Source organism: Lissotriton helveticus, chromosome 10 (genome assembly GCF_964261635.1).
Source record: "Lissotriton helveticus chromosome 10, aLisHel1.1, whole genome shotgun sequence".
Taxonomy (NCBI): Eukaryota; Metazoa; Chordata; class Amphibia; order Caudata; family Salamandridae; genus Lissotriton; species Lissotriton helveticus.
The window spans coordinates 141297131-141322692 of record NC_136071.1 but is presented as its reverse complement, the minus strand read 5'-3'; the positions used below and the strand labels follow the sequence as shown (position 1 = coordinate 141322692).

General features: G+C 44.5%; 1 protein-coding gene across 1 annotated transcript in view; it reads left to right on the top strand.

Moving 5' to 3' along the window:
* The window catches only part of INTS1 (integrator complex subunit 1), a 526883-nt gene that overhangs the window by 101798 nt on the left and 399523 nt on the right, over window positions 1-25562 (top strand). Inside the window, 4 exon segments of the mRNA XM_078664951.1 lie at window positions 7265-7451; window positions 9291-9436; window positions 11394-11535; window positions 12616-12792. Coding sequence (XP_078521077.1) covers window positions 7265-7451; window positions 9291-9436; window positions 11394-11535; window positions 12616-12792 — 652 coding nt within the window.

The following is a 25562-nucleotide window of genomic DNA, read 5'->3' as shown; positions in this document are numbered from 1 at the left end:
CAGCATATATTAAAGGCCCAGTTCCACTAGACTCGCTTGTAGTTTCAAACGCACGAAAAAGAGCAAACTCACAAACGTCAGGTTAGGCTCCCCCACCAGATAAAGAGTCTAAACTTCTTGACGCGTCAGGAAAAAGAACTGCCTCCCAAGCAGTAAACATGTGGTGTATTGCCAATACACAAGCATTATTGGCAAGATATGACAGGGCACATTACAACGAATTAGAGTCATTAATGCAGCACCTCCCTGATAACTATAAAGATAGAGCAAATGAGCTTATCCAAGAAGGGAAAAATATTACAAACACTTCCATTCGTTGTGCACTTGATGCAGCAGACACTGCCGCCAGAGCTGTTAACACCAGTGTTTTATTGCGTAGACATGCCTGGCTACGCATATCAGGGTTCAAACCTGAAGTCCAAAGTGCTATACTCAATCAACCCTTCGATGAGCAACACTTATTCGGACCCAATGTGGATGTATCACTTGAAAAAATGGAAAAAGGATACAGACACAGCCAAATCTATGGGAGCCTTGCAGTCGCCGGCTCCCAGACGTTCATTTCGATGCTCATCTTATAGAGGCGCCAACAGGGGATACTCCTCCGATACACCTTACACCTCATACAAAGCCCCCACACAATCCACCTATAGTAGGGGCTACCAAAGGGGTGGTTACAGAGGTAACAACAACAAGAGCAGAGGCAAAAACAACAACTCCCGCTCTGCCTCCACCCCTACCCACTGACTCCCCCCCCCTTCCCCCGCCACATCCGACTCCTGTCGGGGGAAGACTACAACAATATCTACCAGCCTGGGAAAACATCACATCAGACAGGTGGGTGCTTCAAATAATTCAGTCAGGTTACTGTCTAGAACAAACATCCACCCCCCCCAAACATACCACCCAGACAGCGTCCAATGTCACAAGAACATTTGACACTGCTCAGACAGGAAGTGGTATCTCTCCTGCAGAAAAATGCAATATAAATTGTTCCAAAGCATCAGCAAAACAAAGGAGTATACTCCCTATATTTCTTAATCCCAAAGGACGGATCTCTGAGACCCATCTTAGACCTCAGACCTCTAAACACTTACATACAGTCAGATCATTTTCATATGGTCACACTTCAACAAGTCCTTACGCTCCTGTCACAAAACAACTTCCTTGTCACTCTAGATCTCTAGATCTCAAGGACACCTACTTCCACATTCCCATCCACACAGCGTACAAAAAATATCTCAGATTTGTGCTAGACGGGCAGCACTACCAGTTCAAAGTGCTCCCATTCGGAGTCACAACAGCACCAAGGGTTTTTACCAAATGCCTAGCAGTGGTAGCAGCACACTTAAGAAGACAGCACATTCACGTCTTCCCATACTGAGACGACTGGCTCATAAGGGCCAAGTCATACAAACAGTGTGTACAGCACACTCACGCTACAATTCAACTGCTCCACAACTTTAAAGATGAGAAGAAAGGCTTGAGTTGAATTAGAGATATTTATTTTAGTAGAGTAAAGTACAACCCTCACGAAGTGCAATCCAGTCTCAACTTACAGAGTGGTATTTAATACAATGCCAAACTCAACAGAAGTAGAACACCAGTAACATCATACATTACATGGTGAATGTTCCATGCTGTATCACATATTGCATAGTGAATGTTCTTTAGAAGTATTCCAGAATAAAGAAAACACAACAGATTCACAGTAAATCTCACCAAGTCCCATCTTCAACCCTCACACATACAACAATACCTCTGCGCTACAATAAACACCCAATTAACAATAGCCTATCCCTCTCCAGCCAGGATAACAAGTGTACAAACTCTCCTAACAAAATTCAAACCACAACACTTGCTACCAGCTCGAGTGTTCATGCAGCTCATAGGAATGATGGCATCTTGCATATTTATAGTGCCTCACGCAAGACTGCAAATGCGTCCACTTCAAGAGTGCCTAGCGCGCCAATGGAACCAGGCTCAAGGTCAATTAACAGACCTAGTGTTGGTAGACAGTCGGACTCATCGCTCTCGGCAATGGGGGAGCACCAAAAACCTTTCCAAGGGCCGACCATTTCTAGAGCCAGTTCCTCAAATAATCATGACAGCGGATGCGTCGCTCTGCGGCTGGGGAGCTCACCTACTGCATCACACCATGCAAGGCAGGTGGACACCACAACAAAAGTTACTCCACATCAACCACTTGGAGTTACTAGCAGTTTTTCTAGCCCTAAAAGCATTCCAAAAGCAAGTATCAGGCAAAGCTGTCTTAGTCCGCACAGACAATATGACAGCCATGTACTACATAAACAAACAAGGAGGAACACACTCTCTACAGCTCTCACAGTTAGCACAGCAGATATGGAGATGGGCGATACCATTAAAGATCTTCCTCTTAGCCAAACATGTCCCGGGAATATAAAATACTATGGCAGATCTGCTAAGTCGACAAACACAGCAGATTCACGAGTGGGAACTTCATCCGCAAGTTCTTCAACCGTTTTTTCAAACGTGGGGACAACCTCAGATAGACCTCTTCGCCACCCAAGAAAATGCAAAATGCCCAAACTTCGCCGCCAGATGCCCACACCCATTGTCCAAAGGCAATGCGATATGGATGAACTGGTCAGGATAATTTACGTACGCTTTTCCTCCTCTCCCACTACTTCCGCTAGTGGTACGCAACTACAGCAACATTCCCTAACACTCATTCTAGTTGCTCCAACTTGGGCCAGACAACCGTGGTACACCATGCTGCTGCAGCTGTCTGTGGTACCACACCAAAAACTAAGCCTATCTCCACGCCTTTTAACACAGAACCATGGAGACATCAGACACCCGGACCCAGCTCAGCTCAACCTAGTGCTCCTGAAGTCATAGAGTTTGGTTACCTTAACCTTCCTCAAGAATGTATGAACTTTATCAAAGAAGCTAGACGTCTCACTACTAGAGCATGTTACGCTGCTAAGTGGAAACGGTTCGTGATATACTGTCAAAACAACCACACATAAATCCCCTAGATGTGTCTATTTAACACATCATAGGATACCTCTTACACCTTGAAAAGTGTAATTTAGCCTGCACGCCTATCAGACTACACCTTGCTGCTATTGCAGCATACTTACAGAATAGACAACATCTATCTCTTTTTAGAGTACCAGCTATAAAGGCTTTCATGGAAGGATTTAAAAGAATAATCCCTCCCAGAACACCACCTTCACCAGTGTGGAACTTAAACATTGTTCTCACACGGCTAATGGGACCTCCCTTTGAACCATTACATAAATGTGAATTGCAATTCCTAACTTGGAAAGTAGCTTTCCTAGTAGCCCTTACTTCTCTCAAAAGAGTTAGCGAACAGCAAGCATTTACCATTCAAGAACCCTTTCTGCAGATGCATCATAACAAGGTGGTTCTTCGTACTAATCCTAAATTCCTTCCAAAAGTAATTTCACCATTCCATCTAAATCAATCTGTTGAGCTGCCTGTATTCTTCTCGCAGCCACAAACAGAAAGAGCTCTACGCACTTTAGATGTCAAAAGAGCTCTACTGTATTACTTCGAAAGAACACAAACTTTTCGTCAAAACTAAACAGCTTTTTGTGTCTTTTTCACCACCACATAAAGGCAACCCCATATCGAAATCGGGGATAGCTAGGTGGATTGTTAAATGCATACAAATATGTTACCATAAAGCCAAACGTACTTTAACAATTCCTCCAAAAGCCCATTCTACAAGAAAAATAGGGGCTTCTATGGCATTCTTAGGGAACATTCACCTAGATGATATATGCAAAGCAGCTACATGGTCCACACGCACATATTCACAAAACACTATTGTGTAGATGTGCAAACTAAGCAGCAAGCCACTGTGGGCAAGGCTGTACTAAAACTCGGTTTCAAGCAACAGATACGGGTGGTCCCCGCTAAGGTGGGTACTGCTATATAATCTATGCACAGTGTGTAATCTGCAGCTCATATGCCTCAAACGAAAAATGCTACTTACCAGTATGCATCTTAATTAGATACAAACCACATGGACATCACTATTTCTTGTACAGCTCCATCACTTCCCTAATGGCGAAAAACAATCTGAGGATGGAGCCGTTGCCCATGCGCAGTATCATCCAAAGGAGGAGTCACCTATCCCGTGACTTCCAAAGACTTTTCTACAACAAAAACAAACTGCAAACATCCGGGCCCAACACTAGGTGGCCATCTATGCACAACCCTGCAGCTCTACATGCCAAGAACAGATGCATACTGGTAAGTAGCATTTTCCTTTTCTTGTTGAAGATGAATCCTAACCCCCTGAAGTAGATACATTGTCCATGCACAATGGGTCTGAAGCTCTAGAGGGTCTCGAGCAATTAGAATCATGTGGTCTAACTGAACTGTGAGACAGATGCTCCTGGCTCTCCGTGCCTTGACTACCTGCTTCAATATCCTGATGAAGCACCAAGGGGCTGGTGACAGGAGAGACACTAGGACCGTGAAGTCTGTACCATTTGTCCCACCATTGACATTTTCTGTGCGGTGAAAACAATCTGAATGGTCAAGTATGGATTTTTGAGGTCCAATTGGACAATTCAGTTGTCCTCTTTCAGAAGATCCCTCGGAAGATGGATACCTTTTATCTTGAAGTGACAATGGAAGATCCTGAGATTGGATTCTCGAAGGTTCAACAGCAATCTGAAAACTTGACCTTTTTCTTATTTAATGCAAAACGCTCTGGATTGTGGGGTCATAGAACAGATTGCCCCTTTGAGCTCCAACTATTACATTTCGTCATTTATAGAGGCTTGGTCTCATAGAGAACAATTCAGGGGGAGATTTTAGTCTCGGAGTTCCATAAAAATCAAAGTGGAAATGCTGAATTGTTTCCAAAACCTAAATATCTTGTCTCAGTATGTTCACATTTTGAATAAACTGTGCTGACAATATTAAATGTGAAAGAAATGTGATGTTGAAATACAATTTCTGAGGTTGAATTAAAGTTTGCTGAACCTCTGCCATATGGGATTAGTTTGTAAGAAAAGGGATCAGTGTGTGCCAACCAAAATTGTGCTATTACCGTTGCCAAGGAGCCTATGGCTCTGTGCGTCCGACCAGATACAGTATTGTAATCGATAGTCAAGCCCTCATCTTTTGCTTGGTAAGTCAAGTCTACGATTTTTGTTAGAAGTCCTGACAGGTCTAGTTACTTGTCTTGTCAGGCCCTCCATTACCTTACAATTCCCTTTTTGTGGTTCTTCGTACATTTGTTCTTGAAGGTGAGCATGCTCAGATCTGTGGCTGGGTTGTCACCGAAGTCTATCACTTCCTTGTTAAAAACCTTCCTAAAGTGGGATTGTCCATATGCTGCACCTGGGGAGAAAAGAACCCATTCTACCGATTTCAGGTGCACAATGTCTTATGGACTGAACAATAACAAATGCACTTTATCAATCGAGGGGCTGTGTGAGGTGCTTAAGGCTACCTGTACGTGATGTTCGCTCACATTTGCTTGCTTCAGCGCTCAGTTGCCAGGGTTTTTTATTATTATTATTATTAACAAGCTTTTATAAAGTGTAACGTTCACCTATACAGGTATCATGGCACTGGCATATTGCCTGTGAACACATTACATCTTATCAAGTCTGCCACAGAAGGTTTGGCTGAAGCCAGTAGATGGGAATTGTCTTGCCCGGTATCAAAGTCAGCTTCCCCCAAAGAATGATCAGACAGAGTGTTAAATTCATGTTTGCCTCATGAATTATTACGAACTCAGTGTCTCTGGTTGCTGAGCTTGGGGAAGCTTTGTCTATGATAAATCAAAAAATTAGCTTTCTATTTCAGTGTCCATCACCTTTTTGCACCCCTTCCCAGAAGCTTCAGGGAAGGTGGAGAGATCACTTTCAATTATGCCGCCTACGTTGGAGGTGGGGGGCACTATATCTTCAACTGCCAAGTAAAAGGCTTAAAGGCTTTGATTATCAATTGCTGGACCGAATTGTGTGGCCTCGGTAAGTCCGTCATCCAAATAGTAGGTGGAAAGACCATATTTACTGTATTCTTCCTACTTATTAAGTAAGAAGTTGCCTTAGGCTGTCATACTCACAACTCATTCTGTCCTTAAGTGATAATAACAACAATCCTTAGTTATATGAATGGTTGCTCTCTCCAGTAACAACTTAAACCTCTGAGACAGTGGGGGAGTGTTACCCATGGTGAGCCCTAAATCAGTGGGGTGGGAATGATTCAGCAGGCCACTCAAAAAAGGGCTGTAATTAGAATAATTTCACCCCACCCTCTCCACAGGTGTGGTGCATCAGGTGAGAAATTTAGTAAATTGGTTTATTTTAAATGAGTTTAAAATATAGAATAATTACCTAAATTCTCTATACCTGTGAAATCCAGACTAAAATCAGGTTATTACAGCATATGAAGCTCGAGGTATAAACGTAAGTCGCTCCTTCCCTGTTCAGTCTGCTCTGGGATCTGCAGTTGTGTACAAAGTAGCACCTGCAGACCTAGACATAAAAAGAGTACTGCGCTGGCCTTCAAAGACAGAACCAAGCACCTCTTCCTCATTCTACTAGAACGGTATTCAGAAGCGGGGTCCTCCCTTGAAAATATGGGTTGGGGTTGGGGTGGAGGCACAATGGGTGGAAGACAAAGATAATCCCTCCAGTAATGTGAATGATTGAAGCAGAAGGACCACGGGCCTGCAACAGGGATGTGATGTACAGACGCCATGTTTTGAGGACGTGGATGCCAATTTATACAGAATAATGGCATCAAACAATCAATATCTGACACTATGCAACAATATACATGAAAAGCAGAGCAAATAGAGCAGATACGTATTGTGACTGTGGAGCAGTAAAGAAAGAGGAAGTTGTGATGGTGTTGGCTCCATTTGATTTATGAGAGGAGTAGCATGCAGCTCTTTGTTCTCGTGATTCATTGAATTTTTGTTAGTGGATGTTGTTTATTAGCTTCTGTGAACGTTTCTTCAAAGAAAGAGAAGCATAATCTGAGTCTTCAACTCTGACATGGAGTTTGTGGTTGGATAGGGTGTTCACCAGAAAGAATGTTTCGAAAGTTGTAAGTAGCTTATTCTTCTGTAGTCCTCTTGGCTCTGCAATTTTGCAGTCTAGATTGCACTTGGAAAGGTGTTTTTAAATAATCCAGTTGTTTTGCATAAAGAATTAATGTCCACTCAGTTTGTAATGCAAGGATTCCCGACAGTTGTGAAACGGTGTAGTTGCCTTTTTAGATATGAGGATTTGGCAGAGAGCGTGGAGGAGTATGTGGTAGACATGCTGCGAGATCAACTCAACCGCCGACAACCCATGGATAATGTGTCCCGGAATCTCCTTCGTCTTCTAACTGCTGCCTGTGGATACAAGGAAGGGAGGATGATGGCCGTTCAGCGACTCGAGATGTGGCTTCAAAACCCAAAGGTCAGAGACATTGCATTCAGCGTTCTTATATGAACCAATTTACCTTTTCTTGATAAAGTGAAAATGATCAACAAGACACATGTTTTGGTAAATTGATCAGAACATGTCTGCCTTGCTTTGTCAAGTGCTCTGTCGGTGCTGCTTTCCACCGTTCATGGTCATTTCACTGCGATAGTCTCAGCCCAGTTGTTTCAGTGTCCCTTTTTTTATAGACTTGCCCAAATGTTCCTCTTAGTATGGCTGAATAACTTGTAGTTTGGAAGCACTTGATAACTTTTGGGTTATAAAAGTAAGCCTGGCTGAAATGTCTGTAGTAATGATGCAATTGTCTCATATGCACCAGGTATCATAATGACTTTGTTGTAATGTGCACTATAGTTAAGTGCTTTCCAATGTTCTGGGTACAGGACTAGCTAATAAGTTAAACCCATGCCCCTAATTTTATATTTTTAAATAAGGAGGAGTTAATTTGGGCTTGAGGTAAATACACTTTCTAACTGCACAAGTCAGTTTTCTTCATGTTGTGTGACTATTTGCTGGCCTTCATACATATATATAGTGTTGAACAAGAAGAACAGTATGTCCCCAAGAACATGCTGGCCCGTAATAAAGCATAAAAAACTTTACTTTAACAAGGGGTACAAAACTTCAGGTTTTTTGCTCTTCGAGGTAATTTGCTTACTTCCTCCAAGCCGTCTTCAGAAAAACTCTATATTCCTTTCATATGTATGATGGTGTGATTCCCATTCACGTTTTTCTGCCATTCATAATAAGATTTGTTTGAATATAGTGGTTGATACTTTGACCTCAAAAAGATTTATTGACCTTGGCAGGATTTGAAGTTATGATCTGCCACCCGCTCACAAATATCAGCAATGAGTTCCTAACTCACAACACTATAGGGCTGGTTTTGCAATGATGTGTAATGAGTAATGTATGTAGATGTGGTTTCCCGTCCATTTATTGGGTTTCAGCAAATTAGACTTACCTACACTGGCTTTTACATATTGGCGCACTTTGACTTTCACCTATCACACATTCAATGGAATAGACCAGCTGTACCTTTCAAAATAATTGCTGTTTTGATCATACTGTAGAAGTTACCTTCACAGAGCTTCAGTCTAATACCACATGCTAAGATGAGATCAGATGATTACTCTCTGTCCGTTTAGGTTGTCTATGAGCACCACGTATGTCAGCATCTTCCCTGACCATTCTACGTTTAGTAAGAAATAAAAAACACTTACAGAAATTATCCTGGCTGATTCATTAACTGCAGCTTAATTTGCAATCACATTTCAACACATAGATGGGATTTCTCCATGCAGTCGTGCTCAAGTTGTTTGGGTGCTTGGGCAATATTTGAATGATCGTATCATGCTTTAAGCGGGAATCGCCAGAAATTGGAAGGCTCAAATACTTTACTGGTTCGCCTGTAATATAATGGGCTCCTTGTAGTTGACGTGGCAACGTAATTGGGGTGCTTCATCCAGAAACTTATTCATATATTCCTTCTGGCTTCCAGATCACTCACACATCTAATGCTAAGCAGGAAGTGTTTGACCTGTCTGTGGGATGTTTTGCTAAACTTCTGAGAAGTGAGGGAAATGAACCTGGCCTTCGGCCCAGTATGCTTCATGTTCATCTGAGTTTCACAAAGGACTTGGCATTACCTTTCTATCTTGAATGTGTGGCGAGAACATTTTAAAGGGTGATCCCATTGGAACGTTATGCTTACACAAGGTGTAATTGTTCTGATTGTCTGCAACCATGTCCGATTTAGCAACCCCAGTCCATTTCTATACCATCACTAACTTCTATGTCAACTTTTTACTGCAGCTTACAAGGCCTGCCCAAGACCTGCTAATGTCTGTCTGCATGAACTGCAACACACATGGCTCAGAAGACATTGAGGTGATTTCCAACCTGATCAAAATTCGATTGAAGCCAAAAGTGCTCCTTAACCATTATATGCTTAGTGTCAGGTAAGAAGCTGAAGAATTGGATAAAGTGAATTTGTAAAAAAATGCTTAGAGTGAGTTTCTATGCTTGTGATTCACATGAAACAGTGAAGTGTGGGTAATAGGTGGTATGTGCATGCTCAGGGCTTTAAGTGGGATGAAAAAACTGGGGGGGTCTATCAAAGGGGCGTGGCCAATGTAATTAAGGGCGTGGCTTAAAAACACGTTAGCTAAAAGTTTGTGCTTAGCATAGTGTGCCGCCGGACTGGTATTTTGTTGTTTCTGTCATTGCATCCAGATATATGACCACCAAGTAACATCATACCTACAACAAGTCAGGACTATTGTCTTTGTCAACGGTTGTTAGTTGAATACGATAAATAAGAAGCAAATGTGGCTTGTATATAATATTGAAAAAGCTTCCACATAAAGCCCTGTTAACACCATGACAATGTTGCTGCTCCTTAGTTCCGAAAAGAAAATAGAAATCCAGAGAGAAAATGACTCTCTTTAAAGGATTTCCCTTTCCCTATAACGCTTGAAAAAAACTGACCCCCTGTGCCACTGCCACGGCACAAAACAGAGCCCGATAGAGACCCGTTTCGAGGTCTCCTTAAAAAAACTGCCGGTGCTCAGACCCGGACAGACCCGGCCCACTTAAAGCCCTGTGCATGCTGATTGTACTGCAGCAAAATTAGCATCCACATTGTTGGACATAATTAACATTTAGTCTTTGTGAACATGTGAGAATAATGAATTAACAAATATGAACTGACTTAAAACTAAAAGAAAACGTTATGTGCGAGAGCTATACCACTGATTATATTGCATAATGTGCAACTTTGAAGCAGTCCGATATTGCAATAGTACTTCTATATATCAAGTCATCTGTTGTACATTGAGCAAAGCAACACCACTTTCGATGGTGCACGCTTGGATTGAGGGCTCTGGGAAGGAAATTTGCAATTAGTGAGAGCAGCTGTCTGCCCATTGTGCATCAACATATCCATGACCAGACCTGACTTGTCAACTGGGGCATTGGCTGTTAACGATGCTGTGCATGTTTGGGCCACTTCTAAAAGTACCTAAAACACCATGCATTAATATGTATTTATGTTGTGTCTTTTTCTGACCAGAAAATACATTTAAGTATTGCTTCCTTTATCATTGTATGCAGAGCCCAAAAACGATCACTCACAAGGTTGTCCCTTTTCCTGAGACAAAATAGATTCATATTTACTTCTTTTGCAGCTTCTCTTCTATCATATACTCGATCTGGGCATTTAGTGCACCCTACTGTTGACTTGGAAATTTCTTTAAAAACGTGAAGTCTTTTTTTTCTAATCCTGATTCATGCTTTATCCACGTTTGTTTCTTAAGTATGGATATGCATCATCTGCTTTGATGCATATGTCTTTATTCTCCTATAGAGTTCTGTAATGTGCTGTGATATCTTTGACTATTTTTTGTGTCCGTAGGCCGAATGTGGTAACCAGTTGGGCACTCATATTGTCCTATTTTTCTCTGTGTTTTATAAGATGTCTCCAAGTAATTTTGTTTCACCATGTCCATTTAGTTGTTCCCAACCTAGAAGTTATGCATATGATTTATGAAATAAGGCCTTAAATAAGGCCTTAATTCCTTAAATAGTTTTTCTTGACAGATACATGTGAGCATACCTGATTCTCATGTACATTTTAGATGTACCACTTTTTTGTTTACAGCAAAAAGATATGAATTTGATAATCCTTATGCTGAAAAAACGAAGTATTTTATCATTGTTGTCTCCAACGGATCCCTCTGCACTTTGAGTAGTCCAAAGTCAATGTGTTTATCCTCTTGCTAGTGAACAGCTTGCATGTTCTGTGGGTGGATTGGATATGCCTTTGAAGGACTGAAGCCGTTGTAAGAGTAGGTTACCAAGTTGCAATGAACTCAACTATTTTGTTCCTATTGTTTTAATGATGGTCTTTATTTTTAGGGAGCTGTTGAATGCGCATCGTGACAACCTTGGCACAATGGTGAAATTTGTGATTTTCAATGAGCTTTCCAATGCCAGGAATCCCAATAATATGCAGATTCTGTACACTGTGTTACAGCACAGCTCGGAGCTGGCGCCAAAGGTATCATAAATCTGCCTTCTTAAGTGTTATCAACTTCTCACACTTTAGGGATCTTTTGATTCAGCTAATATACTTTCCATTTCAAACATCTTCTTATCTACTATTGTTAAATCACCCAATGAACTGGCAATTCAAAGTTAAAAAAATAGCTGCTTGTGTAATTCAGTGAGAGACATCCTAACAATCCTTGTATGCTGTAATCCTAAAGACCACTTTTTTTACTAGTAGAGTATACCTATGTACATGAGAGTCCTTGGCTTTTTTTTCAACAAATCAAATGTTTAACAACTATCCCACAGGCAGATAAGAGACCTTTATAATGTTGAAGTCCACAGTATAAGTGGAGCATCTTAAAAATCAACTTTGCAGATTTACTGAAAATGTGTTTAAAACACTGCAGTGACACTCATCTAAAGACCAGTAAGCATATCTTTGACTATGGAAAGTAGATCCTGTGACTAGGAGTCATGAAGTGGTGCTAAGATAGGATGAACATCCATGACACTCCTTTGGTCTCCTGTTAGCTCATTTTCCCTTTACCTTCCAAGCTCCCAGTTAAGGCTTACACTCTGTCGAAGCTGGTGCCCGGGAAAACATGAATAAGTCATCCCTTGTGCAAGGTTACCTCCATTCCATGTTTACTGTCTCTTGATGACTATTTTTCACAATACAGTAACTCTTTGTTGGGCATTCATTTTTTTGTTTTTAGAATTAATGTTTTTTTTCTCCAAAAACTGCAACGAACCTTAAACACATTGACCTGTTGCCAATCTATTGCAAATATTACCAGTCAATTATCTGTTTGCCTAACTGTGCTGTTGTGATATAAAGATTGTGCACATATTGCCAAAATAGCTGTTAGCTTACAAGACATCCCTTAATCTTTCAGATTTCTCCTTGATTGCTTGGCCAATTCTCTGACTTAATAGCTATTTGTTAGAGGACCTTGCCATCAGGCCTATTTTCGTTTGTGAATATTCTTCAATGTGACCTCCGTCCACTTTTTAGCATTACATTGTAAATTCTGCCCGTTTGTCACTTTGGTCATGTGTCATGTATCTGAATCATTGTTCTTTTCAGTTCCTGGCGATGGTGTTTCAGGATTTGCTGACAAATAAGGAGGATTACCTGAGAGCATCCCGGGCATTGCTTCGTGAGATAATCAAACAGACCAAACATGAAATCAACTTCCAGGCTTTCTGTCTTGGACTCATGCAGGAGAGGAAAGAATCACCATTCACAGACATGGAATTCAAGGTAAGAGCATTGAAGGGCCAAATCTTGTTCCTGGCTATCTCTGCTTCTTTAACAAACATGCAGTAGTGCTGCCTTTCGCTACAGAGGGTTGACTCTACTTGTCTTTGTGTGATTCACACTTACATTGGTCTAGTCAGCATAGAATTTTGAAAAATCATGCTACATACTTCAAGGTCATTAAAAATGATCTTCTTACACGAATGAAGTGAGATTGGTCTCTCGCTTCTTGGAGGGCTGAGAGGAACTCACGAGGGGAGTGCACCCTCCCGTGTTATAACACTGTTTCACAAAAAGTACTCCCCTAGTTATTTAACCGACAGAACCGGTTGACTATAAGGAATGGATCCTGAACTAATATTGGTCCCTATGGGAAGCTGCAGGTAGTTCGCCATCAGCGGTTGGGGAAGGAGGCACCTCCTTTTGTTTTATATTCCCTCACACACCCTAGGGGTGTCATGCTTCATCATCGGGACACCCTGACGCCTAGTAGTCAGGGTGGGCTCAACCATGTTTCAGGGAGCTCTTAGAAGATTTTTTGGCCAAGGGGGGATAAAGATTAAAAGTCCACTGTCAGTTCCCACTTTCCCTTTTTTCTTGGTTCTGACAGGCATATTAAAAATAGTAGGAGTCGGGTCGTATGGGATATTATGGTCTTAAGACTCTATTGCCAACATGTTTCAGTCCGCTTATGCCCCATTAAGGGTGCTGGACTGTAACCCCCTGGAAATTAAATAGTATGGGAATTTCCCTGCACTATTTATGTTAATGGCAGGTAGCTGCTCCTTAGTTTTGTACGTGTTTTAATTTATCACTCCTTCCCAACTTGGGAGAGGTTCCACTCCACTCTGGACCTCACATAGTAATGGGGTAGCCCTGTAGTCAAACAGCCATCAAGGATCCTGCCCCGCAGTGTGTCCTATTTAATAGGACACACTGCGGGGCAGGACCATTGGTGGCTGGTGGCGAACTACCCGCAGCTTCATATAGAGATATTCCACCAGTGTCAGTTCAGGATCCATTCCTTATAGTCAACCGGTTCTGTCAGTTAAATAACTAAGGAAGTACTTTTTGTGAAACCGCATTAAAAATGATCATCTTATGCTTGCATAGTTTTAGCTTTGGGCTAATTATATGCTTGTTAGAAAACAAGTAGGGTGAAGTAATAAAAAACACAAGGGTAACTAAGAGCATAAAAGCCAGAAGAATGAGAGATGGCCTGAAATCACTGAAGAAAGTTTAGTCTCTGACTATAAGCTATTAAGATCTCCATGCACATGACACAATTAATGATTTTTTTAATGCATAGTAAACTAGATTTCCTGAGGAAAAGGACCAAGGTATTTATGGGAACCGGGACCAATTTGTGTCTGTCGTAGTAACCCTTGGTCAAACCTTTCTGTTATAATCTGCAAAGAAAAATATAAATCTAAAGATGATGGTAGCTCAGTAAACGTTAAGAAACCCCTTCTCTGAAGTGCACAGAATGCTAGCCTGAGAGCAGACAACTGTTGCATTTGATTTCATAGTCAGCATCTAAGTTAACTTAGATGGCAGGTCAGCATATTATCAACAGGTTCCACCTACCTCAATCAGATAGGGATACAGAACACCACACAGAGACACATTTTTATGTTAAATTAAGAACTGGCTGCCATGCACATGCAACCAAGCCACATGGGCAAATAGAGATGATAGAGATTAACATATTCCCAAGAAACCCCTGAGTGAGAGTATATCACTTTGACGGACTAGCATCCAACTCACAATATAATTAATGAGAGTTGAATGCAGGGTCGCTGCATAATGGCCCTTGGTGAATGTCAAAATAAAAACATGCCTAATATTTGTTTTTATTCTGTAATAAAAAATGTGTGGTTGGAGTGAAGGTTAATTCTGACAATTAGGAGTTCTCCCTCCATTCATTTTGTATGGGTGTTCTCCCCACTATGTAAACTGTGCAAGAGTGGTTTTTCATCTCGAATGAAGCATCTTTCCCTCTTTCCTAGCCAATTTAGAACCTGGGTTTTCAGAATTTACAGCTGGTTTTAATTGATTTTGAAATAAAAGCAAACAAGCAATTTTTGGTGTTAACCAGTTCGAGAATCACATGAATTGCATTGTTCCGCCCCAACTAGCTGGTTCTGGGAACAGTTCCAAATCGGCAACATTTTTAGGTCGAGCCTACGGCATGTATGCGCTGTCTGCAAGACCTGCTGTAATCGCTCTATACGGAGTGTAATTCCGCCATCTGCTTCAATTGGTTCACTCATATGTCGCTTGTATTTCCTGGCTCTTTATTGTTGGCGCTTCCGATACTTGACGTCTGGTTTTATAGTTCAGGAACACCGGCCAACCACAGTTTCCTTATGCTGTAGTTGTTTGTGTTTCTTTAGGGACTACTTGTTTTAAATGTGTGCTAGTGTTTACTGTGTGATTGTCTATAACTTGTTTAATTGTTTGACTTGGGTCGCGAATCAGCATGGCGCCCCCTTCAGGGACACCGTGCTTTGTTTTTTTCTTGGATTGCAATAAAAAACAAAGCTGCCTGACCACTGACCCTGGCTTAAAAACCCACTTGTAGATCTTCCTTTTCAGGAATTTCCATGTGCCGCTCCGCCTTTCACTGCTTGTTGTTTTAACTACTTTGGTGCCTGCCGTCAGCATCCTGTGCCGTCCGTCCCCTCTCTCCCCTGCCCGTGGCTGCCTCTTATTTTCAGTTGAACGATGTCATCAGATGAAAGAGTTTATTTAGATTAGTGCAAATTATCTTGATTTAAAATCGAACGTGGACGAGGAGCTTCGCGCGCAACCAAGATGGCCGCGTGAGCTTAGGGCTCCCGAGACCCTCGCGACCTCCCGCAATTATCCTGTTTTATATCCTGCATCTCACCGATGTTCTCGTGAAGACGAACCACGCGTGAGGCAATATCTGCGATCGGATTCTTAATCGGACCTCGGGGGCCGGAGTTATGGCGCCTTGAAGATTGCGGCCCATCCCTCCATGATGCCCGGTTGTGGAGTTGCCATGCTGCCCGATCTGTAATTGAACAACAGCGGCTTACAGGAGATGGGTGCGACCGGTCTGATTGGTTTCACTTTCGGTCTTGATTCCAAAGTGACTTGTGACTGGGAATGAGTTTACCCCCGAGTTCGCAGACAGCTGTCGGATCAGCCACGACTGTGATTCTGACTGTTCCTATCAGATTCGGAGAACTTTTGGCTCGTTCCCACTGGCCGGGGCCGATTTCGCCCGAGGAGGCCAGGGGTCGCCATTTTCCTGCCCGGCTTCATTGAGCCACGTTGACCCGTCTCCACCAATGGCGGGGAAACCTGAAGGGGATAAGCTGAAAACTAAGACCACTCGTCGGGGTGGCTCTACGCAATCTAACAATATGGACTGCTATACCCAGGTAAAGGGTTCTCCCGGTGGAGCTGGTACGAAGGAGCAGACCGCATCGTCGACCGAACCGACTTTGCAAGACGTCATGGCCGCGATAGATGGCATCAAATCCTCATTGGGACACCAAATTGAGGCTCTTGCACATAAACTTGATACGTGGCGATTGATGTGAATCTGATCCGTGCAGATCTGGGCAAAACCAACGAAAAAGTTAAATCTTTGGACATTAAGGCATCCAGTCTAACGGATGATGTTACTGAACTGCAGACAGACGTCAGTCGCTTGAAGACCAGCAGCGATCTCATTATACGCTGTCTCGAAGATTATGAAGGGAGGGCTCGCCGGAATAACGTCCGCATCATAGGTTTTCCGGAAAAAGCGGAGGAGCCAGCTGCAGACCTCTTCGTGGAGGACTTAATCATTCGCCATCTTGCACCCAAGGGACTGAGTAAATTCTTTACTATAGAATGTGCCCACAGAGTCCCGGGTGGCCGTCCGAAGCAGGGAGCCCCGCCACGGCCTATAATAGCCAGAATCCTCAATTTTCGAGACAGGGACGCTGTTCTGCAGGCCTCACGAACTAATGGCCCTACGCGGTTTGAGAACACCACGGTCAGTTTTTATCCTGATTTCACTCAATCAGTCCAGAGACAAAGACTTGGCTTCATGGGTTTGAAAAGACGATTGCGAGACATGGGTCTCAAATATGCTATGCTGTTTCCAGCCAAGTTAAGAATTGAGCATGCAGAGCGGACCTATTTTTTCGACCGTCCAGATGGAGTGGCTGATTGGCTTGACACACTACCGAATCAGCCTTCGCCGGAGAGCCAGCCTGGTGGAGCGGAGGGAGGACAGACAGAACAAGAATAGGTGCCGGCGGATGGTATCCTGAGGTCTGTTGCTGGCCTCGAACTGTGGTTCGAAAATTCTGACAATTGACCTGATGTATATATTTCGGGGGTTGCAGGGTCAGTAGTGGGTCTATTTCCTCCTCTGTGTTTCTTCTTGTAGCTTAGTAGAGGAGTAGTGTGGCTCACTGGTTAGAGGCAGCAGGCCTGAGAGCAGAAGTCAGCCTGGGACCAGGGTTCAATTCCCGACGCGGCAGGGTCGTGGACCTTGGTCAGCGGACTCGATAATTCTCGCTTTGGTGCTTACTCTAATCAGGGGTTCCACTCGGCAACTCTGGGCATTAGCTTGCCTAATCTCCACAACGGCCCCACCAATTCCGGGGATGCCTGGCTCCACCTTGGGGACTCCCAGCAAGGGACCATCCCACAGGGAAAGCCAGGACGGGTTCCCCAGAGTTATACAGCGCCGGGACGCCCCGTTGCTGGGGCAGCTGTGCGCTTTACAAGTATACTACATTTACATTTACATTTAGTTAGATGGGGGGGCGACAGGCACACTGCAAGTTTGGGTGGTTTTCCAGTGTTACGCAGGGGTGCCGGGTGGGGGGCACTGTAACGGGTTGTGGCTGGTGGGGTTGGGGGGTTTTGTTGGGGACAGTTTGTTTTTCTTTGCAAGGCAACGTATGTAGGTTTCCTTTGGACGAGGTGCTGCATTCTACCAGGGGTTGGATCTTCTTTCCTTTTCGGGATGGGGGGTAGGGAGCTGAAATTGATGAGTTGGAATGTAAATGGTTTGGGGGATCGGATAAAACGTAGTGTGGTGTTGCAGCTGTTGAAGCGTCTCTCCCCGGATATAGTTCTCCTTCAGGAGACGCACTTGATTGGTAATACCTGTCGTGCTATGAACAGGAGGGGATACCGTTTGGCTGCACATGCTGGGTTCTCCTCTGGCTCCAGGGGGGGTGGGTATCCTGATTAAGACTTCTCTTCCGTTTGAAATTGACTCCACTGTACTCGATGACAGGGGGCGTTATGCTGCCCTCACGGGTAGGTGGGAGGGCCGGGCCATTTCCCTGGTCTCCGTATATGTTCCGCCTGGCCTGCAATTTACTACTTTCGCTGAACTGGGGCCGGTTCTTCTGGCTCTCCCTGAGGGATTGTTGCTTATAGGTGGTGATTTTAATGTAGTGTTCTCTGGTTTGATAGATCGGCACCCACCCAGGGATCTCAGGGGTGCACAAAATTGGCTCTTTGATTTCCTAGACACCCTGGGTCTGGTTGATTGTTGGAGAATGCTACACCCAATGCAGCGCCAATATACCTTCCTTTCTGGCGCTCACGGCAGCCTTTCCAGGATTGACTATTTATTGGTACCGGCGAGGCAGGCCCTCTCTGTTACTGAGGTTAAACATTTGGCCCGTGGTATCTCCGACCACTCTCCGTTGTGGCTTAGGATGGAGCTGGGCTCTGAGATGGAGGGCCGTGTGGCTCCAGTCAACCCTTGGTACTTTCGGAACCCCAAAACTCGTACAGCCTTGGTGAAATCTCTTGATCAGTACTTCCTGGAGAATGAGGGTTCGGTTTCCTCGGCTGTATCTCTTTGGGAGGCCTTTAAGACTGTTCTCAGGGGCCAGGCCCTGTCACTGATAGCGGGTGTCAAGAAACAGAGGGATGAGGAGGTGGTTAAGATTGAGACGGAGATATCGGATTTGGAACTTGAACTGGAGAGTGGGGTCACCGGTGCTGCGACGCATGTACTACGGTTAAAACAGCTTGAATACAAGGCTTTGGTCACTGACGCGGCTAAGGCCATGAGTAGGGAGCAGCAGGGACGCCTATATGATGTCGGCGATAAGGCCGGTAAATTAATCGCGTGGCTAGATAAGAAGGATAGGGCCAGTAGAGTGGTGCCTGTGATTGAGACGGCTAGTGGTGCTCGAGTTTCAGACCCTATAGAGATCGTTCAATAGTTCGCTGAGCATTTCCAGGAGGTATACTCCTCTGTGTCTGACAGACCGGAGGGGGACTTGCATCTCTTGTTACGGGATATCTCTCTGCCGCGTCTCTCTGACGCTGATAGAGAACAGATTGACACTGCAATAACGGCTGACGAGGTGGCTCTTGCGATTCGTTCCCTGCGTTCGGGTAAGGCGATGGGTCCTAATGGCCTACCTATCGAACTTTACAAGTTGAAGCCCGATAGAGTTGCTCCCTATCTGCGAGATATGTTTATGGAGTCTCGAGAGTGTGGCTCTCTCCCCCGCGATCAGCGTTTAGCGACCATTGTGGTGATTCACAAGGAGGGAAAGCCCAGAGACCAGTGTGCATCGTACCGTCCCATTTCCCTTTCGAACGCCGAACCTAAGATTCTGGCAAAGGTCCTGGCAAACAGATTGATCACTGTAATCGGAGACTTGAGCCATCCGGATCAATCCGGTTTCATTCCGCACAGAAACACCGCTCTTAATCTCAGGCGTCTACATGGTGTTCTCGCGAGAGCATCGACGTTGCGTGAGCCGGCCATCTTGGCGTCACTATATGCCACGATGGCCTTCGACACTGTAGAATGGCCATACTTGTGGGCTGCGTTAGCTAAGTTTGGGTTCGGACCGGGTTTTATTGGTTGGGTCAGGCTGCTCTACGAGGACCCCCTTGCACAAACTGTTGTCAATGGCCGTTTATCGGCTCCTTTTTCTCTTGAGAGGGGGACTCGTCAGGGTTGTCCGTTATCGCCACTCCTGTTTTTCCCTGGCCCTCGAGCCCCTTGCCGCATGGATTAGATGGGAGCCTTCGATGAAAGGTATTCGGTGGTCCTCTGACTTTGAAGATCGTATCTCGCTTTACGCGGACGACATTTTATTGTATTTTACTTCGCCGCGCAAATCTCTGATGGTATTATGTGATGTCCTGGCCTCCTTTGGTAGGAACTCGGGCCTCATTATCAATTGGACGAAATCCTATCTGTACGTCCTCTCGGGCGACGTTCCTTCTCCCCGCGTAACTGTCCCATTCAGATAGCTCAAACGGGGTTTAAATACCTAGGTATTTATATCTACTTGGACCAGGTAGTTCGTTATGAGCAGAATCTTCTTCCGCCCTTGTCACGATTGAAGCAAGATGTTGCGGGCTGGCGAAGGCTTCCACTTTCACCACTAGGTCGTGCTGCCCTCTTTAAAATGATATCTTTGCCTCGTTTTCTCTAGGCTCTTCAGAACGCCTTTGATATTATCCCCGCTAGCTATTTTCGAGCGATTGAAGATCTTCAAAGGAAACTGATTTGGGACGGTAGACTCTCGCTAAGCTGACGCTCCTGTGGTACGATGGGGGTATTGCCCTCCCGGATATAAAGCGTTACTATTGAGCGTCCCATCTGGGAGCTATAAACCATGGCATATATGGTCCCGAATCACATCCCGCTTTCGCCATGGATAGGTGGCTCCTGCCCGGTGGCGACTATTATAGGGCGCTGTACTCCAAGTCTGCTGTCGGGGCTCTGTCCGGACCCACAAAGATAGCGGTGCGCCTGTGGCGGGACGCGACCAACGCGACAGGATGGACTGATCGCCTGACTCGGGCGACCCCGCTTTTTTGTTCAGATAAGCTAGGTAAACTCTGGAATACCAAGGGGTTCGATAAATGGGACCTCATTGGTATTAGTAAGGTGGGTGCCCTCTGGGTTAAGGGACAGGTTAAATCGTTTGAGTCGTTGCAGGAGGAGTTTGAATTGAGTAGCACTGAATATTTCCGTTATGTACAGGTCCGACACTGAATATTTCCGTTATGTACAGGTCCGACATGCCTTGCGGTCGGTTTTCCAGGTTGGGGAGGTGGTTCCGGAGTCGTCTCCGCTCGATGACAGATTGTTGGATGGCTATGTGCCTGATAGTACCATCTCCCTAGTTTATAAAAAACTAATCAATGATAGAACAGACCTCCTAACACATCTCCGAGAATTGTGGACCCGTGACGGCCTTGAACTGGATGACGAAGACTGGCAATCTGCGATCTCCTCCCCAAAGGAGGTCGCGATCCCAGCTCTACTCCGGTTGATTCAATTTAAGATTCTGCATAGGATTTATGTCACGGACCCTCGTTTGGTGCATATGGGTTTCTCTGAAGATGGTTTGTGTAAACGTGGTTGTGGGCAGGTGGGGACATTCCTTCACATTATTTGGGAATGTTGTGAGGTCTCTGCCTACTGGAGTGCGGTGCATGATGTAATGAATGAAGTCATGGGGATTACCCTTTGGCCGGAGGCCAGGCGCTGTCTACTGAATGTATGGGAACCAAGGGATCATAATGTAGCTCAGACGCTATGGGTGACCCTGGGGGCCGTGATTGCTAAAAGAGATATTGCCCAATTGTGGGGATCCCCGAGGCCGCCCACGATTGTGGCATGGAAGGAAAACATGGATTGGTGCATGTTTAGGGAAAAGACGGTGTACCTGGCCCGAGGCAAACCCCGAAAGTGGTGTAGAGTGTGGGGACCCTGGGATGAATACCGCGGAAATGTATGTACACCACCTGTATTGGATGTCCCAGATGTGCCGCTATCCCCCTGAGCCTGCATTCCACTATTGCTTTCCATATGTTCTGCCTCCGATTTCTCCCCCCCCCCCTCTTTTCTCACCTACATTGATTACTGATTTTAATGTGTTGCTTTTCTTTCCCCGTCTCGGAATCAGTACTGTAAATTATGTTTTTTCTTTGCCTTGCTGTTTTATGTGAACATTTTAATAAAACGAAACAAAAAACAAAAAAAAATCGAACGTGGTTGGGCAGTACGTGACACCAATTAAAAACACAGAACCTAATTCAGGAATTTTCCTGTGTCCCTTACTCCTGTTACTGCCTGTTATTTTAACTACTTAGGACCTGTCTTAACTCACTATCCCGTGCTGTGCTGTCCCTTCTCTTCCGCGCATGTGGCTGCGCCTTATTTTCAGTTGAAGAATGTCAGTGGATGAAACAGTTTATTCATATTGATGCAAACTATCTTGATTTAAAAGCTACAGTTGGTGGACATGATGCTGCACCAGTTAAAAACATGAAACCTAATTTCGATACAAAATCACATAATCTTTAAGTAACTTGACCTGGTGACAGCGACACAGCATTTCTGTAACAGTATTCCAGATTTATTAGGTTATCAAGCTGTTTTACTTAAGGGCACATGTCAACAAATAAAACAAAGGCAGGTCGGGACTCGATTCCTTCATCTAAACTGTAATGTGTCTGTTAAAACGGAACATATTTTTCCTCGTAATTGTAAGAAGCTAAATACAGCTTACAATTACAGAGGCACAGACCTTTGTGGGCGGTAGACTGATTTAGTTTTTGAATGTAAAAGGAAATAACGTTAATTGCGTAAAGCAAACATGCTTCTGGGGAGGGGTGTAGCAATGGCTTCCCTTCATGGTGTTGATATCAAAACAAGGTGAGTGTGATAGGTTGGCAGCTTTTCAACCAGAGTGCATTCGTGGAGAAGTCAGGAGGCGCAACAGCTAAGGCTGTGCGCATAGAGATGGGCTACATGTCTGCCCGTCCCACATCCTGGCTGAATTTCCTGTTGCTAAATGTAAAGCACTCCACTGCCATCTTGGGCACCCTACAAATACTCCAATGCAATAAGGTAAACATGCCCACTGCTGCTTAGTTTGGCAAATCAGTATAACTTCAATCCAGGTAATCAAGGGCAGTCTCTCCATTCTTAAGCTTTTGACCAACAAACCATTGCTATCAGGTGTGTTTGTCCAAGTAGCTCAGTGGAATCTTACCAAGACTGCAACTCCCAGAATGCATTAGGTTGTCACATGACAGCCCAAGAGTGGAAACAATCCCTGGAGTGAGGTGGGCATCAACAACAGCTGTTATACAGAGTGAAATGAATTTGGAAATTGAGATCTGTAGATGAGACTTAAAATCTTGATTTTGAATAATGTAATGAGATTCCCAAAAAGTTCTGGCTGGCTCCGGCCTCCATGCAAAAAATATTACATATTAACCTCTTCATTGAATAGCTTCCAGTGACTAATGAATTCTTGGTAACTAAAAATGATGATCTGCCTGGGAGCTGCCATGTGACACCTTCTGAAAGTGCTAGCTTTTCTGCAAGTTTTAAGAATACCAGGTCACTTTAACTGTGTAGACTATATTTAGGGAGTAATGCAGAACACTGAATTATGCGCATAACTACTCTACCTGTGTATGCAACAAATGTAAGCTGTCTTGAAAGTGTTTCAAGGCAGTAGTAATTCATTGTGTTGCATACTACTTATTGACTAAAATGATTTTCTGTGTTGACGTTTTGTGGCAAATATACTGGTGTTGTACTAACTGAGCTGAAACGTGTGCTTCAAGGCGAACATCACATGGTGTTGTAGTTGTTGCTTTCTCCTGTGATGTATTTATATTGTTTAATTAAAAGACTCGTGCACATTATGGGCACTAGGTGCACCAAAACAAAACCATCATCACGTTTACCTTCTGCGTTGTGACCCGTGATCAGTAACACAGCATGGAAGTGACCCGTGATCAGTAACACAGCATGGAAGGAGAGGTACAGGCGCTCACAACTTCTGCTGCACTCTTCAGACCACTAATGTGCGTTAATTAGTACAGTCTGTGAACTACGACTGGTACTCCTACTCTTATCCCACTTCAAAGTGTTAGTACACTATCATGCCAAGCTCCAAAATATCTGGTTGTTAAAACTTTTCAACATGCTGCACAGCAGCTACAGTGCTCTACAACATAGCTGAAACATATTGGCAAAGCCAATAGCCCAGGTTTAACACCTAGAAGGTCCCTAAGGCAAGACCTATGGGATATGTCAATGCTTGTTTGTTTTGGCATCGACGATCAGCTGAGTCAGCGTGTCTCACTATGATGTTGAGCCTAAGCCCACAGTTCTCCAGTTCACAGACACCATCTTCAGATCATTTCCCCCTGTATAGTAATTGTGCAGTGGTATTAATAGCCGATTGACTTTTTATGAGTTTTAACAATGTTGTTTGTATTCTGTTGAACTTACTCAGCTCCTTGACGGATGAGGTAGCAGGATCACATGTAAATATAGAATAGGTTCAACCTGTAAAACTATTATTACAGGTAAGTCATTTCTTTTGCTGTCTGAACCTGTTATTGATTCATATGCGGTGAATGGATTACGTATGAGTATGAGCTCTTAGTGGGGAAGAGAGTTAAACATGGGAAGAAAACAATCATCCGCAGAGGAGCTCTACTCGCAGGCTCTGGCCGGTTGGTGGTCAGAGGTTACCAGAACTCCACAAAGCCATGATAATCTGGGCCTTGTTGGGCCGATTTTGACAATTTACATGTAGTTTTGCTCCTGGTGGCGAGCCCTGGCCACCCGGAGCACTTTCTTCAGGCCTCCTGGCCTACAAAACGTGACAAACCATGCAATGAGCTAGTTTAACTGGCACCCTGCAGCAGCCTTTTATCCTTCCTGTTGTTTGCTGTAAATATTATGTACCGCCTGTCTCTTTCTAAGGAATACTATCTATTGGGGAGAAACCATGCCAGGCATGACCTTGTTTAACCTCATGGCCTTTGGGAAAACGTTACTATCTGTTTTCAGCAGGATGGTAGGTCGGTCTCTATGACCCACAATTCACTGTATCGTTAACAAGCTTCCGAAAATTTAAAATAGTAGCTTTCCGCATTATGAAGCTGATTAAAAACCAAGCTCTGGATCCCTAGGAGCAAAAGACAAGAGGCTTGCAGTCTGAGTACAGAACCAAACAAAGAGTCGACATGGCACACATCCCTGTGTGCCATGCCCACAGAACCCACTGCCCTGGCATACCTCAGTCACCCCTCTAGCTGGGTGCCCTATGCCAGAGGTGTGGGCACAGGTGCATGAGCCCTGTGCCCCTACAGTACCCAGGGCCATTCTTGGGCACTGTAAGTGCAGTGATGCCATTAAGAGTATATGGTGCTGGGAGGTTGTCATTACGAACTCCACAGCACCATAATGGCTACACTGAAGACTGACAAGTTTGGTGCCAAACTTCTCAGCACATTAAACCCGCACAGATGCCAGTGTGGGATTTAATGTAAAATGCACTAGAGGGCATCTTAGAGATGCCCCTGAAAACCTAACCTACAATCCACGTCTGAGCTGAGTGGCTGCAGAGGCTGCCACACAGCAGACATGTTGCTGGACCCCTGGGTAGGAGAGCCCCGCTCTCCTGGGCCTGCATCAATGCACATCCTGGGCGAGGTGCTAGGTCTCCTCCCCCAGGATGGGCGGGGGAAGCTTCAAAGGCATGCTGCCTCTGTGAGCTTCCCCTGACCATTTGCTGTACCCAGCAACCAGCCCCCACCAGTTCTAACCCCCACTCTGGCGGGAAAAACTACGTCAGGAAGGGGGGTGTGCCAACCTTTGCCAACTCCACCCCTCAGGTGGAGGAGGCGAGAAGAAGCACAACCCTGGGCTCCGGCCATCTTGTAGATGGGGAGCCCTACCCAATCCCAGCTAGGCTCCTGCCCCCTCCCAC